A 17,830-nucleotide genomic window follows, 5' to 3' on the forward strand; every position below is an offset into this window, starting at 1 on the left:
ATAAAAGGAATTCAGCATCTAATTCAATAAAAAGCAACGTTGACAACTTCCTGCTAGTCTCCCTAAATCGATTTCCATATACAATTCAAACTGAACTTTTGATCAGGTTTTTTACATTGGAAATATACATGGATTTCTACTCATATTTTTACTTACTACTTTAGATAATGTATCAAAAAACTATACAATGACAATCTTGACTGCTTTTAAAGACACACTGTGTACTCGAATTCTGCTCGAGTTAATGAACAGAAGCTAAAACTTTTTCCTTTTTAAATCAGCAATGAAGTGTTTATGCTGAAATAGATCTGCTTAGTGTTTTTCTACTTTTTAGTGTTTTTACAATAGTTTTCGGTTGGATTTGACCACCAATGGCGTAACTTGTTAAACGTTCTTAAATTTTGCAAGTTCATTTAATAGTTTTAAGAAACGACACAATATTTGAATATTGTTATTCTGAAACTTGCTTTTACAACGTAGAAAAACGTTTTTGTACAGCTTAACTACTAAAGTTAACATTTTTGCTCACTTTTGAGTAACGTAAAGTACGTTTTCGTGCAACAATCGTGTAAAACACCTATTTTGCGTTTTAACGCGTAAAGTTGATCATGATAACATGTTACATACACCATTTGCCAGAGGCCTCTAGTACCTTTTTGAACGTGCCAGAGATCTCGAAATGCTACTGAGAACTTGCTAAAAAGTTCTCTATAGTGTCTTAAACCTTTTTGTAACTGTTTTAAATTGCCATAAGTTTCTAGGACAATTTTCAAAATTCAATAGACCTTTAAATGCTATTGAAAGCATTTTAACAAATGCGAGAGCCCTTTACAACTGTCTTAAACCTTCCTAGAACTTATAAAGTGCCAGAGAATTCTATATGCTACTCAAAACGTTCTAAAAAGTCCTCTATAGTGTCTTGTCTACCTTTCCGTAACTGTTTTAAATTGTCATAAGTTTCTATGACCATTTTCAAAGTTTCATAGACCTTTAAATACTATTAAAAACCTTTCAACCAGTGCTAGAGCACTTTACAACTGTCTTATACCTTTCTAGAACTTGTAAAGTGCTAGAGAATTCTATATGCTACTCAAAACCTTCGAAAAAGTCCTCTATATTGTCTTAAACCTTTCCGTAACTGTTTTAAATTGCCATAAGTTTCTATGACCATTTTCAAAGTTTTATAGACCTTTAAATGCTATTAAAAACTTTTTAACAAGTGCCAGAGCCTTTTAAAACTGTTTTGAACCTTCCTAGAACCCCTAAAGTGCCAGACTTCTATATGCTACTCAAAATCTTCTAAAGAGTTATCTATAGTGTCTTAAACCTTTTCGTAACTGTTTTAAAATGCCGTATGCTTCTAGGATCATTTTGAAAGTTTGATAGACTTGAAATGCTATTAAAAACCTTTTAACAAGTGCCAGAGCCCTTTACAACTGTCTTAAACCTTCCTAGAACTTTTAAAGTGCCAGAGCTCTATATGCTACTCAAAACCTTCGAAAAAGTCCTCTATATTGTCTTAAACCTTTCCGTAACTGTTTTAAATTGCCATAAGATTCTATGACCATTTTCAAAGTTTCATAGACCTTTAAATGCTATTAAAAAGTTTTTAACAAGTGCCAGAGCCTTTTACAACTGTCTTAAACCTTCCTAGAACTTTTAAAGTGTCAGAGGCCTCTAGGACCTTTTTGAACGTGCCAGAGATCTCGAAATGCTACTGAGAACCTGCTAAAAAGTCCTCTATAGTGTCTTAAACCTTTTTGTAACTGTTTTAAATTGCCATAAGTTTCTAGGATTATTTTCAAAATTCAATACACCTTTAAATGCTATTGAAAGCCTTTTAACAAGTGCCAGAGCCCTTTACAACTGTCTTAAACCTTCCTAGAACTTGCCAGAGAATTCTATATGCTACTCAAAACGTTCTAAAAAGTCCTCTATAGTGTCTTGTCTACCTTTCCGTAACTGTTTTAAATTGCCATAAGTTTCTATGACCAGTTTCAAAGTTCCATAGACTTCTAAATGCTATTAAAAACCTTTTAACAAGTGTCAGAGCCTTTTACAACTGTTTTGAACCTTCCTAGAACCTCTAAAGTGCCAGACTTCTATATGCTACTCAAAACCTTCTAAAGAGTTATGTATAGTGTCTTAAACCATTCCGTAACTGTTTTAAAATGCCGTATGCTTCTAGGATCATTTTGAAAGTTTGATAGACTTGAAATGCTATTAAAAACCTTTTAACAAGTGCCAGAGCCCTTTACAACTGTCTTAAACCTTCCTAGAACTTTTAAAGTGCCAGAGCTCTATATGCTACTCAAAACCTTCGAAAAAGTCCTCTATATTGTCTTAAACCTTTCCGTAACTGTTTTAAATTGCCATAAGATTCTATGACCATTTTCAAAGTTTCATAGACCTTTAAATGCTATTAAAAAGTTTTTAACAAGTGCCAGAGCCTTTTACAACTGTCTTAAACCTTCCTAGAACTTTTAAAGTGTCAGAGGCCTCTAGGACCTTTTTGAACGTGCCAGAGATCTCGAAATGCTACTGAGAACCTGCTAAAAAGTCCTCTATAGTGTCTTAAACCTTTTTGTAACTGTTTTAAATTGCCATAAGTTTCTAGGATTATTTTCAAAATTCAATACACCTTTAAATGCTATTGAAAGCCTTTTAACAAGTGCCAGAGCCCTTTACAACTGTCTTAAACCTTCCTAGAACTTTTAAAGTGCCAGAGCTCTATATGCTACTCAAAACCTTCGAAAAAGTCCTCTATATTGTCTTAAACCTTTCCGTAACTGTTTTAAATTGCCATAAGATTCTATGACCATTTTCAAAGTTTCATAGACCTTTAAATGCTATTAAAAAGTTTTTAACAAGTGCCAGAGCCTTTTACAACTGTCTTAAACCTTCCTAGAACTTTTAAAGTGTCAGAGGCCTCTAGGACCTTTTTGAACGTGCCAGAGATCTCGAAATGCTACTGAGAACCTGCTAAAAAGTCCTCTATAGTGTCTTAAACCTTTTTGTAACTGTTTTAAATTGCCATAAGTTTCTAGGATTATTTTCAAAATTCAATACACCTTTAAATGCTATTGAAAGCCTTTTAACAAGTGCCAGAGCCCTTTACAACTGTCTTAAACCTTCCTAGAACTTTTAAAGTGCCAGAGCTCTATATGCTACTCAAAACCTTCGAAAAAGTCCTCTATATTGTCTTAAACCTTTCCGTAACTGTTTTAAATTGCCATAAGATTCTATGACCATTTTCAAAGTTTCATAGACCTTTAAATGCTATTAAAAAGTTTTTAACAAGTGCCAGAGCCTTTTACAACTGTCTTAAACCTTCCTAGAACTTTTAAAGTGTCAGAGGCCTCTAGGACCTTTTTGAACGTGCCAGAGATCTCTATATACTACTGAGAATCTTCTAAAAAGTCCTATACAGTGTCTTGATCTTTCTATAACTCTTTTGAATTTCCGGACGCCTCCAAATGCTACTGAGAACCTTCTTAAAAGTCTCAGAGGGTTTTACAAGTGTCTTGAACTTTCCCATAACTGTTTTAAATTTCCAGAGATCTTTAAGACTATTTTGAAAGTTTCATAGACCTCTACGAGTAAATGCTATTGAAATCCTTTTAAAAGGTGCTTCTAGAACTATTTTGAATGTGCCAGAGGTCTTTAAATGCTACTGAAAACCTAAAAATTTTACAATTTTTCTAATTTTCTTCTTCTTCTTCTTGTATCGAACAACAATTTTCTCGGAAAGTAATTTGAGAAAAACCACTGAAAAATTAAGAAAATATCTCTTGCCAGTCAAAACTACCTCTCACCTTATCAGACCTGTTAAGTTTGGCAGCTGTCAAAACGTTTCAAAATTGTCAAAAACATCAATAACAAAGATACAGCTGTTCAAACTGTGACAGTGCTACTTATCTTTCAAAATTTCATATAAACAGATGACGGACAAACGCATTCTTTATTGACATAGAGGGTGTCAAATTGAACTTTTTCAAAAGAAACTCCTCTTACCAAACTTTTACTACGTTTAATTAGTGATTATCGAAAACTGCAAGTCAACCGAATAAATAGTTACTCATTTCTGGATCACTCTGTATATCCACTAAACTTGAACCGAAAATTGTTGCGATTAGTCAAATAATGACTAAAGAAGAAAACTTGATTCAGCTATATCAATATGCTTTTTTTCCAGTTTACCAGTTTATTAACTAACTACATATCCATGGTGCTAAGTAGAAATTTGGCTGAAAATATCAACTACTCACTAAATTCTAGTGTGACTAGTTTTTGGACATCTACAAACACAAATCACTATTTTAAGGCATTGATTCAACCTCTTTGATAACATGGAATACTTCTTCAATTCATTTTGGTCTTCTTCGGATATTATTTCATAGTTTGATACTTATTTTCTACATAAATGGTATAAACCTAAAAATTTTTGAATACGCACGTCGTCAAAATAAGGCGACGGTTGAGAAGATTTGTAGGGTTTAATAACGGCGAAAAAAAGACGGGCAGAGTACGGGGCGATATTTTTCTACACAATTTGCTTCTGGAACATTAATCTTCTCGTAGCGGGAGTGACAAGTTATGTACGCATCCTGAACAGGAATTAAAGAAGGGTTCTTCCTGGATAACGGCGCAGTTTGACTCATTGTTTCGCTAGGCAAGAGACACACATATTGCGGGGAATAAAGAAAGTCTAACCGTGGATTTCAGATCTTGTAGCCGGTCTATACGGGAAAACGGGAACGGGGGGATTGCAATAAATTCCCGGTTTAATATCTTTCAGCGTATAAACGGGTCGGGGTCGCAAGCTGACGCGAACTATGAAGTCCACGGGTTGACCCAAGCGGCGCGATTCCAGCTGTTGCAGTTCTTTTTCCAAATACGACCATTCGCTAACGACATAATTACCACCAGGGGGTTATTCCCTGTCCCTTGCCCTTTCCACCACCCCCCCCCCTTCACGCTTTTCCTAAAAGTAATTCCGAATATCACGTATCGAACAAATCATCCGAATGTCATGCTGACCGCACCAAAGATCGCTGCTTTATTTAGGTCCGACCGAGACGAGCATAGAAATCGTAGTCAAGCAGGCAATAACCGGTATTACCGAAAGCCGTTCCCAATTTCTTCAGGTTTTAGGAAATAGTATTGCCCTTCGAATTGCTAAACGCACCCTAATCTATCTGGATATCCCAATTAGACCTAACCTATAATAATCATCCCCAAGGACTTGCAGAAAACATGTTTAGATATTATGATTTTTCAGATGGGCCCAAAATAAGAATTCTGTTATCTTTGACTAGATTGAAAATTTCTTAAACACTAATTTGTCCAGTTTTTTATATATTTTGCAATACAAATCACTTTCTAGAATTCTAGTAATCATACCTCCAACTCCTGGAATAATGTTAGGTGTATTGTCAAATATAGGTTTTATTTTTGTTGTAAATGTATACAGGACATAAATTAGGCAGTTTTAATCTAATAAAACGAAAATATATTAAAAAAGAAGCATTTTAAGGGAATAGGTTGTTCTTACAAATAATGCCACTTAGCTACAATTTGGGTAGTTTGTAGTTGTATCCTAGTTACTTTTTCAAATAAGTTGCTGTAGCTGCAGATTTCTGCATTTTGGCCTTGGTATTCATAAAGCTACACATTTTAAAAGATACAATTCACACAACTATTGAGTTGATTAGAAATTTGGTTATACAGACAGGGTGACCTAGTGGTTGGTGAATCGATAGAATAGCAAAATAGTTATGGACCAATTAGGCAACCCCGGGTCACCCTAAAAGTAGTCCTTAAGATCTAACACAAAATTGACACTTTGGGGATTCACTGTGTATTCAATACCACATACACTATAAGCTATCTCGGAGGGTTAGATTCTTTTCAGTCGTCTGGTCAGGTTAGTGTTACCCAGGGCCTAGATTCTTGAAAGGAGAGAAGGGAGTTATCATTTGCCAACCAGTTGTGTCACATTCTATCAACACTTCTCTCGACAATTCTACTCCCTGCTTTCAAGAGTTAGGGCCCAGGAGTTGGATAGATTTCACGTTGACGTGCTGCAGAAGTGGTTGTTCATGTCTTCTCGCCACACCCAAGTTTCTGTGAAGTTCTCTGTTTCTACAAAACCAAGGTGCGTCGACAATGTGTAGAAATACCTGAATATATCTGAATGTAAAGTGTCATTGATGAGAAATGACTTAACTTACTGTTGTAGAAGTTGAGGTTAATTTTGTAATGTTCAGCAAAACGAGTTAAAAGTTGGTTCTAACATTATTATTCTAAAATACAGTGTGTTTGAGTAACCAGTAATTTCTCTCCACTGCTCTGCAAATAGGTTATCAGTCCAGAATTGCTATAAAAGTGGTAGAACTTCTTCTTCTAAATCCTGTGTTAAACTACTGTCAAACTATTGACAGAAATGGATTTTCCAATTGGGAATTCCGGTTAAAGCTTCTACTACAATATTACAATGTGCTAGATGTCTTAACACAAGATAAAGTCAGGTTAGCAAGATTCAGGGAAAAATACTTGAAAGTTAGACATCTAATAGTTCAGTATCTTGCTGACAATGTTTGGGACTTGGTTAAGTCAAAAACAAACCTCTAGGAAATTTTAGATACCTTGAGTGGTGTATACAAGAAACAGTGCATTGCTATGCAAGTATTGAATGATTTCCTAGTCGAACAGATCAAAAATGTGATGGACAATTGAGTGACTGTGAAAGTGTTCACTCAGCTTGTGATCACAGCAACTGACATTCTATTTCGTCAGAATACAAATGCAGTTACAATAGATTTTGTCAAGAGTAAACTATTTATGGAAGAAGTAAGGGAAAGGAAAGGTAGAGGAGAAGCTAATGTTTCTCAACAAGTTTTTGAAGCAGAAAGTAGAAGACCTCCTCCATAGAAGTTGCCGTTTAATTGATGTTACTGTAATAAGAAGAACCAAGAGTGTCTCAAGCGCAAAAGAGAAGAACAACAAAGAAATATGTGGGTGTTATGGTGCAGAAGATGAATTTGTTTTTATGACATCAGTTGAGTCAATCCCTGAAGTAAATCTACATGAAATGTCTGCAGTTAATTTTATAGTAGACAGTGGAGCCACTAATCATCTTGCTACGAAGGAAATGGATAGTTTCTGATAGTCAATATTAGTAAACCAGAAAATCATCAAAAAGTAGCTAAACAAGGGAAAGACACTTTTATTGGAGACAAGCAAAGGCAAGAAAGTCAAATTAGAAAATGTTTGGTTGTGTGATACATTAACACACAATTTACTATCTGACACGACAGTGAAACCCTAACAACAGGAAAATTAATATATTCTAACATCAAACCTGAGAGAAAGTTATGCCAACCTAACAACTCAATGTATACTTATCCACCATTTTCTAATCTCGTTCGTTCGTCGTCCATAAACTCCTGGGAGGAGTGTGGTGGCATCATGTAGTAATCTCTACCAGAAATCTCTATCTTGGACGTGGTGTATTGGATTTTTCAGGCTTTCTCCTATCAGATTCTTCATTTGGTCTACCCACCACGACGGTGAACGTCCTCTTTGATCAGCTTCTCCATTGCCTCTGATATCGTGGCAGTGTGTCCAAAGTATTTTAAATACAGCTGGTTGACATAACAATGTGGTTTTGATTCGGAGTTGGTGTTCATAGAATTCGGAGCATTCTTCTATAGCACCACGTTTCTAGAGCGTCAATTCTGCGACGGTTTGCGTATTTCATTGTCCACATCTTTGCTGCATAAGCTGCTATGGGAAGAATATGTGTGAGTTTGGTGTTAATTGTGAGGGAAGTTTCCTTCCATATACGAATTTCAACAGCAAAACTCGTTTGTCTAATCTGGATGGTGATGTTCTGGTGACTGTAGTTCGCAAGCTTGTTGCTGCTTCTGCATCAAGGGTAGTATCATCAGCAAAGGTTACTATGGTGTCATGTTCCAATATCACAAGTGTACAGCAGGTACAGAATTGGTCCCAATACACTCCACAGCTGCACTCATCCTTTTTATTCTAAATCTCCAACAGAGATGAGTTCAGCAATTGTGCAAAGAACTGGGTTAGTTTGTAGTTGTCCTTTATGCCATATTTTATCGAATATCTGTGAAGTGTATGATACCTCCCCATTAGATAATAAAATGTTTCTTTTTTTTGCGTGTAAAAATTGTCTGGTAGCGGTAGCAATAAACATGTTGAAGGGCGAACTAAGTCTGGATGGGCCGTTTCCGGATTGGAAGCAGAGACGGTTTGGCGGCGGATAAAGTCAATATTATAATGCGAAGCGAAACGCAGTTTATATTTAAAACAGCTGACAAGGAAGCGCGTCTCTAAAAAGTGTAAAATGTATAAAAGGGAGATAAGGGCAGCGGCAGCATCGACATGGCGTCGGTTGGCCTGTCACCGATCGTCAAAATAACGGCGCCGCTAATGCGTTCTGACACCGGAAATGATTGGGTTTTCTACCGCGCGATTGGACGCGTTTCCGATATTTCGTGCGTGCCGTACATGTAACACCAACTAAATATATTTATAAAGTAGGGGAACGCCGTGTAAATATTCCACACTTTTTTTCGCCCTCGTATAACCTAAAGATTGTCCTATCATAGTGTGCGTAAATTAAAATTATCCATAAATCAATAAATAGATCACTAAATTACCTGAACAAAGAAAGTCTAATAAATTACATTCACACATAGTAACGTCAGCAGTGAACCAATGGAAGGCAGTTCTTTGCCTCCTCACAAACAGAACAATATTGACATTAACCATACAAAACTATTTTTGTACTTATTAAATTTGTCTTATTCTGGTTATATTAACCATAGTAACCAACTTTCGGCTCGTAAACTTTTATAACGGTGACAGAACGAATTACCTTTACCCCACAAGTCTACTTATTTCTTAGTTGGATGTTTTCTAATTCCGAATACGCTTTCCTTTTTAACTTCGCCCCCTTTTGTTTCCCATTCAGTAGGTTCTTTGTTACTTGTTTCTGACAATAATAAAACGTTTGTTTTTGTTTCAGGTTTATTAATGCACGGCGGAGAATAGTACAACCCATGATCGACCAGTCGAATCGAGCAGGTAAGTTAATGAGAAAATTGCCATTTGGGTCCTCTATCATTACATTGACGATTGATTTACGGCCTTTAAATCAGTTATTATTGAATTAAGTCTTTTTTGGTTCTGGTGTTAGCACTAAATTATTACTGCTCGATGTTACCACTTACCGGATGAGCCACTAACGAAGGACGTCCGTCTATATCTGCAAAACTTGTCGTACTAACCTGTCTAATATTAATAAAACTTACTTTAGGAAGATAAATGCCAGCAAATTATATAACTTACATTACCTATACGAAAATTCAAACCAAATTGGAATGGCGTCACAATTAAAAACCATTATAGTATGCTAGGTTTATATAGCTGAGAAAATCCTGATTAGGACATAGTTTTAAGACGCTTCTGACACTTTAAAAAGGTTTTTAGTGCTTCCAGGTGACTTTATAATAATATTTCTAGAAGCTAGAATTTGTCACTGTCAACAGTTTCCTGGAGGGTTTTCAAAGGTTTTAAGATATCAAAGCAACTTCTGCATAGGTCACAGGCATAGCAATTGTAGAGGCTTCTGCTAAATGAAACGGTTTCTAGCAGGGCAGAATTGACTTAAAAAGACTTAAAATAAAGTCGTTTTTCAGAGTTTCTACTTGAATTCCCACACTAAAAACTTCAAATACACATGGAGACTTTATTCCAAGTCAATTTTGAGTATTTTATGTCCCATTCACACATTTGTTGCTTGAAAGATGACTGTGAAATGAAAAAGTGCACTTGAAGTCATTTATCATTATTTTCAAGCAAATTCTAACACACAAAATTTGCTTTTTCCTAGCAACATTGTTTTTAAAGTGTTTTGACTTGATCCCCAGCTTCTAAAAATGATTTTTTTCGTGTTGAAACCTTGCATATAGAATTGTAGTCTTAAAATTCGATCTGCACATTTTTGGTTCACAAATTGTTAAGTATGCCAGAAAGTTATTTGAAGGCTTCAAATATGCTTTTAAAGTCAATTTTCCTGTTTGTGCCTAACCTAACCTAAAATATGACTTTTTGGTCACTTTTTAACTTTTTTGAGTTTAGTTTCAACATTTGAGGATTGAAAGTTGCCGAAAATTTACTTAAACACATAAAATTTGTCATATTTCATAAATTTCATACTAATTGTAAGTGGTCTGCCTAGAAAATTGATTTGGATACCTAAAATCCTAAAAAAACCCTGAAAATTTACTTGAAGACTTACAATTTGTCTTTGAAGTTACTTTTCAGGATTTTCAAACGTACTGTTGTTAATTGATATGAAGGGCTAAAATGTGACTTTTGTGCGACATTTTCATGTTTGAAAGAGCCTACTATCGGTCATAAGAGTCAAGTTAGTAGCTGTAAAATATTTCCCAAAAATGGTAAATTATGTTGAAAATCAAAAAATGAGCGTATGAAACCATGAAAAATAGAATTGAAGACTTAAACTTCGTTTTCCAAGTCAGTTATTTGTACATTTTCGGTTCGAAAATTGTCAAGTCTACCAGAAACTTATTTGAAGGCTTCAAATATGCTTTTAAAGTCAATTTTCCTGTTTGTGCCTAACCTAACCTAAAATATGACTTTTTGGTCACTTTTTAATTTTTTTGAGTTTAGTTTCAACATTTGAGGATTGAAAGTTGCCGAAAATTTACTTAAACACATAAAATGTGTCATATTTCATGAATTTCATACTAATTGTAAGTGGTCTGCCTAGAAAATTGATTTGGATTGCAAAACCCTGAAAATTTACTTGAAGACTTACAATTTGTCTTTGAAGTTACTTTTCAGGATTTTCAAACGTACTGTTGTTAATTGATATGAAGGGCTAAAATGTGACTTTTGTGCGACATTTTCATGTTTGAAATAGCCTACTATCGGTTATAAGAGTCAAGTAGCTGTAAAATCTTTCCTAAAAATGGTAAATTATGTTGAAAATCAAAAAAAGAGCGTATGAAACCATGAAAAATAGAATTGAAGACCTAAACTTCGTTTTCCAAGTCAGTTATTTGTACATTTTCGGTTCGAAAATTGTCAAGTCTACCAGAAACTTATTTGAAGGTTTCAAATATGCTTTAAAGTACATTTTCAGGTATTTTAAGACTGATTGCAAGTCAAATTGACTGGAAGACCTAAAATATGACTTTTTCGTTACTTTTGAATTTTTTTGAGTTTCATTCCAACATTTGAGGTTGCCTTTGAAACCTTAAGAATTTACTTGGAAAGTTTATTTGGATTTCCCTAGGAATCAATTTTTATGGTTTTCACACTTGTAGCATGGAAATTGACCACCAAAAATTGAACTGAGCATTTAAAATTTGCCTTATTTCATGATTTCAGGTGAATTTTAAGTCGTCTGCCTTGAAAATTGGTTTGGCAACTTAAAATGAAGACTTGAACTTACTTGAAGACTACAATTTCTCTTTGAAGTTACTTGTCATGACTTTCAAACATATTGCAAATCATCTGCTTTCAAAATTGAGTGAAAAATCTAAAATTTGACTTTAAAGTTTCTTCTCGCGTTGTTTGACTTCGATTTCATCATTCCAGGACTGACTTAGGAAACAAATTTAGGAAATTGACCTGTGAGGCTTAAAATTGGCATTTGTAATTGGTTTTTATTGGTTTTGCATGAATTCACACACTTGTAGACTGAAAATTGACTAGCAAACTCTAAACCTTTACTTGGAAACTTAAAATTTATTTTTATGATTGACAAAAACGAAAGAAATCGACAACTTCCAATAACGGTTGTACTCATGCACTGCTGTATTTCAGGCCAAATTTCTCGTTAAAGATATTAGAAAATTTGTGCTACATTTTACAACACGTTTGAGCGATCTTTGTCCTGAACTGTTAAAGAAAAAGATGAAAGTTTGAACAAAATTGTGAGAGAGGTATTGAAAGAAGATAGGTAAAGATAAATTTCTATTAACAAGATAAAGAAGAAGAAAAAATCAGTCAACGTCCTTTCTTAATTTCTTTCTCACTCGGTACAGTGAGATTATGCGACTATTTTTATTCATAAACTCATTACAAGTCTGCAGCAAATTGACTATAATAACTCGTATTACCAATGCAAATATTAATTGAATTACTAATCAGTGGTAATTAATAGCGTGGCATTTTTTGGTAGTCCAAAGTAATTGTTGTTAATTGTGCATATCAATTACACAAGTCGTAACTGTAATAATTTGTAAAATGCATTATAAATAATGGTCCAAGTTTAAAAAAAAATGAAAACAAAAATATCTGAAGCCGTATACCCGGTTTGACTGGGGCTTGGCCTTACCCTACGATAACGGCACATATACAAGACTTTTTACTTACAATTCATATCGGCTCGATTGCGGGTACGGGATCGGCCCATATCTTTCGGAAAAAATGCATAAAACAACGTTAAGCTTTAACGGAAACCACGATTCATTATAAAAGTGAGATAAATCGGACCGGGCCCGATCAATGCCACTTTAGAATACGATTAATTAAGAAATATGACTTACGGGCGTTCAACAACTAAATGAATGGGAAAAACAACGTTTTTAAATTACCCGGTATCATATCAGTGTTTGTTACATGGCACTGCCATTTAAATTTTTTATAAAATTTAATTAATAAGAGCGGCATTGAAAGCGTTACTTTGCATGCGTAAAAAACATTTTTCACCAACTAGATGGAATCGGAGATGAGAATTCTCAAAATCCAGTTTTTCAATGCCGTTTTGCTTTACTTTATTAAGAAAAAAGGTATAAAGTTACAGAGTGATCAAATAAGAGAGATGACTGGTTGACGCAACAGTAATATTAGTCTAAAACAACAATTACTAACAGTGTTAGTTTTTCTATAAATTTTTGTAAATTTTGTATTATTCGAAAAAAAACTTTTCTTTCTGCTTCTCTTATTCGTTTTGGCTATTCATTATCTTTTCTCTTCTTCCCATCTACTTTTGGTTGTTTTCTTTTGCCCTTCTCTCCTTGTTTGTCAATTTTCTCATTCGTTTTTCCTCTACTCCTGCTTCACTTCAATTTTCTTCTACTACCTCTTTGACTTCCTTCTTTTTGTTATTTTTCTTCCTCTATCTTATTTTTTCTTGTTTCAGTCACTTAATTTTTTTGCCATACATTTTTCTGTTCTTACTTTACTCCTTCTTTTTCTTGCTTATTTCTAATACATTGTTGCATTCTTTTTTGTGCTAACTTTTTGACTTTTGTTTTTTTTTTCTTAACCACCTTGCAAATGTGGTTTTTCCTGTTTTCGACTGTTATTTTTCTTTTAAGATCGTTTGGTTTCTATTTGCTTTATTCTCATATTTTTTATTTACCTCTTTTATACTATTTTTTTTTATTAAGTCCATTTTGTTCTTTCTCCTAAAACCACCCTTTTTGTATTGTCTTTTATCTGATTTTAAAGTTTATAAACCTAGATCTGCTTTGCGGTCTTTAGTCACTTTAGTTGCTTCAGTCATTAAATATTGTGCTACTCTGTATAGGTAAGTTTGTGGGTTAGAACTTTATAATTTTGGTTTACTTTTATAGTAAACTAAATACATGAAAATAATTCGAAATATTTCTATAGTTTTTTACATTTAGCGGACCTCCTGTCTTATTGGATCACCCGGTATAGCCAAAGTTATCAAAGTTCCAATTAACTAATAAAGTTATATTTTGGAGTTTTTCCATGTTGGATCTTAATTCAAACCCAATGGGTAATATTGGATTTATTTTTGTTGTTTCAAAGTCTTGCGGTATCAATCAATTTGACATATTATGTATTTGTCCTAAACAACTACCATATAAACAAAATTAAAACTATATGTGGTGCCAATTTACCAATTTTTTTCAACATCCACCATACATTTCATTATTTTTTTTTGGGGGGTTAAATCAGGGATTTCCTACTAAATTCATTAGGTGATGTATTAAAACCGAAAGCGTAATATATGTGCGCAAGCTAAATTAGCTAAATCCATCCAGCAAGAGGCTTTTTGGGAACGAAATTCTATCAAATTCCTCTCCCTAGCTGGATGTAAGGGTGGCCGATTGTATGCGGCGCGTGATGGATTGGCTCGCAAGGGTCAATGGCTTCCTCCATTTCTCTTTGCCTGTCTTCAGCAGGAACAGAAAAACATTAAAATCGATACCAAACGGGCAAAGAAGCACTTTCTATCCGGGCTCAGGATTTGACAATTTTTTTTTTTTTAAACACTAAAAGGGAATTTGTAGTATTATTTGCATATGGGTGTAGCATTTCAAGTACCCGGCTATAGGACAGCGCCCTAACACCACTAATAGTTTTTTCTCCCCATGCAGGACCTAGTGGTGCTTACAGTCCCGACGGCACGGCGATGGGTTACATGATGGGCGAACAGCAAATGATGCATCGACCACCTGGTGACCCAGCATTTCACAATCAGTACGCGCATTATCCTGCGGAATACTACGGCCACCATCTGTGAGGTAAGGACACAGTAAACAGTAAATAAACACAATTCTGTATAAAGAACAATCCAGAGAGCAAATGGTAGTGACGAAACAATTGTATTTATTTTGTATTTGACGTATGACTTAACAAATTGTTGAAATTCGTAATCTAGTTCCAGTATTCTTAAAGTTTGAGTTTAGTTTTTTTCTTTCACAGTTGTTGTATGTTTAATATAAGTTTAGTTTTTGACGTTAGGGTTGTTGGTTGGCCTGAAACTTTACTATTATTTTTAGTCTGACTATGGTGTTTTATGTATTACAAGAGATAATAAAATGCAAGTTTCCAAGTTAAATCCAGTCTGTTTATTAATTATCGTCGAAAGATATACAGTATGCTATACAGCTACAATGTAGATCAAATTTTAGCTTTAACTGAAATTAGTACCAGAAGTCTGACGTGGTCGTTTGTGTGTGAGTGTGTTTTACTTTGAAGCTGATTTCAATAATCGAACAATGAAACCAAGACAGTCCACTCAACTACTTACCATCCACTGAACTAAAAACTGGAGGATTTTACACTAGAAGACTGAAATTTACTGAGTTGGTAGACAATTTTGCTAAACCAACTGAAAACTAGGAAGATTTTCAGTTGGAAAATCATATTTTACGAAGATAATTAAAAGAGATGATTAGATGAAGTAAGAGACCAGAAAACCCTTTCTTCAGTAACTCTTCACCAAAAGCTGAAAGAAGGTTGGGGCCATTTGTGAGTGATTTTGGTACCAGTCATGCTAATCAAATATACCTACTATCGAGTTTGATCGAGAGAAGGAATTGTTCGAGAATAAATCCCTTCTTGGGAGGCACTAGAAACACTCAGAGTTGGAGACTACTGAAGTCGCTAAGACAAGATAACAAAAGGGACATAATATCACCGATAACACTAGAAAAATAAGAGAGTGTGTGTTCAGTGAGTCTTGGCCTACACCTGCCGACATAAAAGAGATGTCCCCTAGTGACCTGTCCACCTTCCTAGGAAAGGCAGGATGGACGGTGACCTAGGAGGACAACTCGGAAGGATGTACAATGAGTCACATGTGGCCTAAGTGCTGTCGGTCTACACTGACCCTCCCCACTCTAAAGATACAGATATACTTTGAGCTTTGCAGACGATCAAGTAATTTTGCCCCAGGTCTACGAAGACCTGAAGTATATGACCCGGAAATTAGTTGAAGAATGCACCAAATGGGATCTTGAAGTAAACGTAAATAAAACCGAATATATGTGCATACTCGGACCACAACAAGACTTTATCTTCGAAGATACACAACAGATAATAAAACCCTTCCACAAATGTAAATACCTGGGAATGTAAGTGTACCTGTGTGTAAGAAATTATGAATGTCAAACATACAATAGAAGAGGACATACACGTGGCGCAACTCAAATGGTATGGACACGTCCAGAGGATGGGAGAAGAAAGGCTACCCAAGCAAATCCTTTAACTGGACACCACAGGGGAGAAGGAAAAGAGGGAGACCCAGAAAAAGCTGGAGAGAGGGCATCATTACACAATTTCGAGAAAAAGAATTAGAAGAACCCCTGTGGATGAACAGGGACCATCTGGAGATCGGAAGACGTCGAAGAACGTTTTAACCCGATGTATCGAGTTTGATACAGATTCTCAATTGCTTTAAACTTCTTCATTTCTACTGAAAAGATGCTATTTTGTTTATTTTTTATTCAAAGGACAAGGAATCTCCATATCTTATTGACTCACTCCCAAGTTAAATTTGTACATAATAATTAATATTTGATTAAAAAACTAAATTTGTGAATGTTTTTTTTTTATTTCCTTATATGTCTAATATAATATAGGTACGTATTTTTTATGTCCCTAATGTTAGGCAAGCCTACAAAACAATTGACTTGTATTTTGATGTTTAGTAAGAATATTTCTTTTTTAATAAACTGTCCACTGAGAACATCGTAATAGCAAAAGCTTCAAAATGCCAAATGTACCCGATCAAATGTGACTTTTTATAGATGTACAGGGTTAAGAAAAATGCAGTGAAAATTTGTTTTAGTGTAGTGAATTTGGTAGTTGACAGATAACTTTAGGACATTCACTCTTAAGTTATTTAATGGTATTGTTGGTAATTTTTACCTACCAACTAATCAGTACTCAACAAATCTGACTCAGCAAATCAGTAATGTAAAAACTACCTAACATGTCCCAAGAATTAAACCATTAGGAAAAATCAGTTGTAGAAAAAAGTTTTGAAATTCACCAGTAAAAAGAGAACTATTACATACAAAACCATAGGAATACCAAAGATAGCAAAAATTATCTCGGATTATTTTTTCGTACCTGTGTGACTTAAGAACGAATGTTCTAAAACAATTTGTTACCAAATGCCCTGGTTTCCAATAAGCATTTATCTTCGTCCTGTAAGTATATTTGTAAAAAAACGTTTTTGTGTGGAGTGGATTAAATTTGGCATTTCTGAGATACACGGCGGTTAAACCGACCAAAAATGTTGGTGTTTGTCTTTTCAGTGAACAGTTTATACTATTTACAAAAAACATTACACATTTTTTGTTTTTATGCATAATGATGGCAGCAGTTTAGCATTTGAAAGAAGACAGCCAACGGTCTAGAAACGTCTTTGCGTATGAACATCATCAAAAGGACCGTCAAGTAATAACCATACCTCCAAGTCTGAGCAGAAGAACCCCGATATGCAGAATTTTTTTTTAAGATTCTAATCAGAATCTGGTAAATTCCTTGAAGATCAAAGATAGCAAACTAGTGGGAATGTAGCAAAACCCGGTGAGAGATTGAAGAGACATAAAGAAGCAAAAAGCTTATGGTAGGTGGTAAAAAGACTGGATGAAGTATCAGAAAGTTTCTTCAGTCGTCCAGGAAGAAATCAGAGATGAAACTAATATAATACTATAGAAAAGACCATAGTTTTGCATATACATTTTGTATATGCTGAGAGATATAGTAAACTAAAAAGCCAAGGATGTGAAAAGAAAATCTGCCAAAGAGAAGATATAGAAGGTGCTAAAGGTAACCATCATTCCACATTGATTTTGTTTAATATTGATTATTCGAACTTCTATTTCCGCGATTCTTTTTGATTCATTCCATGATACCTGCATCATTGCGGTTTTTAACCAAATTAGTACAGAAAATGTTTATTCAACTCAATATACTTCACATACACAATCATTCCTTATAAAGTCCCATAACGTTTCTAATGTGAATTGGCAGAATCGATATACGTTTG

General features: G+C 34.6%; 1 protein-coding gene across 8 annotated transcripts in view; it reads left to right on the forward strand.

Annotated features, from left to right (window-relative positions):
- Positions 1-17,830, forward strand: part of hth (Meis homeobox homothorax) — a 318,454-nt gene that overhangs the window by 295,233 nt on the left and 5,391 nt on the right. For 4 of the 8 annotated variants that reach the window (XM_081974306.1, XM_081974307.1, XM_081974309.1 and 1 more), the window contains 2 exons: positions 9,062-9,120; positions 14,406-14,570. In XM_081974306.1, coding sequence (XP_081830432.1) covers positions 9,062-9,120; positions 14,406-14,569 — 223 coding nt within the window. In that variant the 3' untranslated portion in view covers position 14,570. Of the gene's footprint in view, positions 1-9,061; positions 9,121-14,405; positions 14,571-17,830 lie in introns of those variants that run through there. The other 4 variants (XR_014177312.1, XR_014177314.1, XR_014177313.1 and 1 more) reach the window with 3 other exon arrangements.

Source organism: Ips typographus, linkage group LG2 (assembly GCF_016097725.1).
Source record: "Ips typographus isolate SLU linkage group LG2, UJ_Ityp_2.0, whole genome shotgun sequence".
Lineage (NCBI taxonomy): Eukaryota > Metazoa > Arthropoda > Insecta > Coleoptera > Curculionidae > Ips > Ips typographus.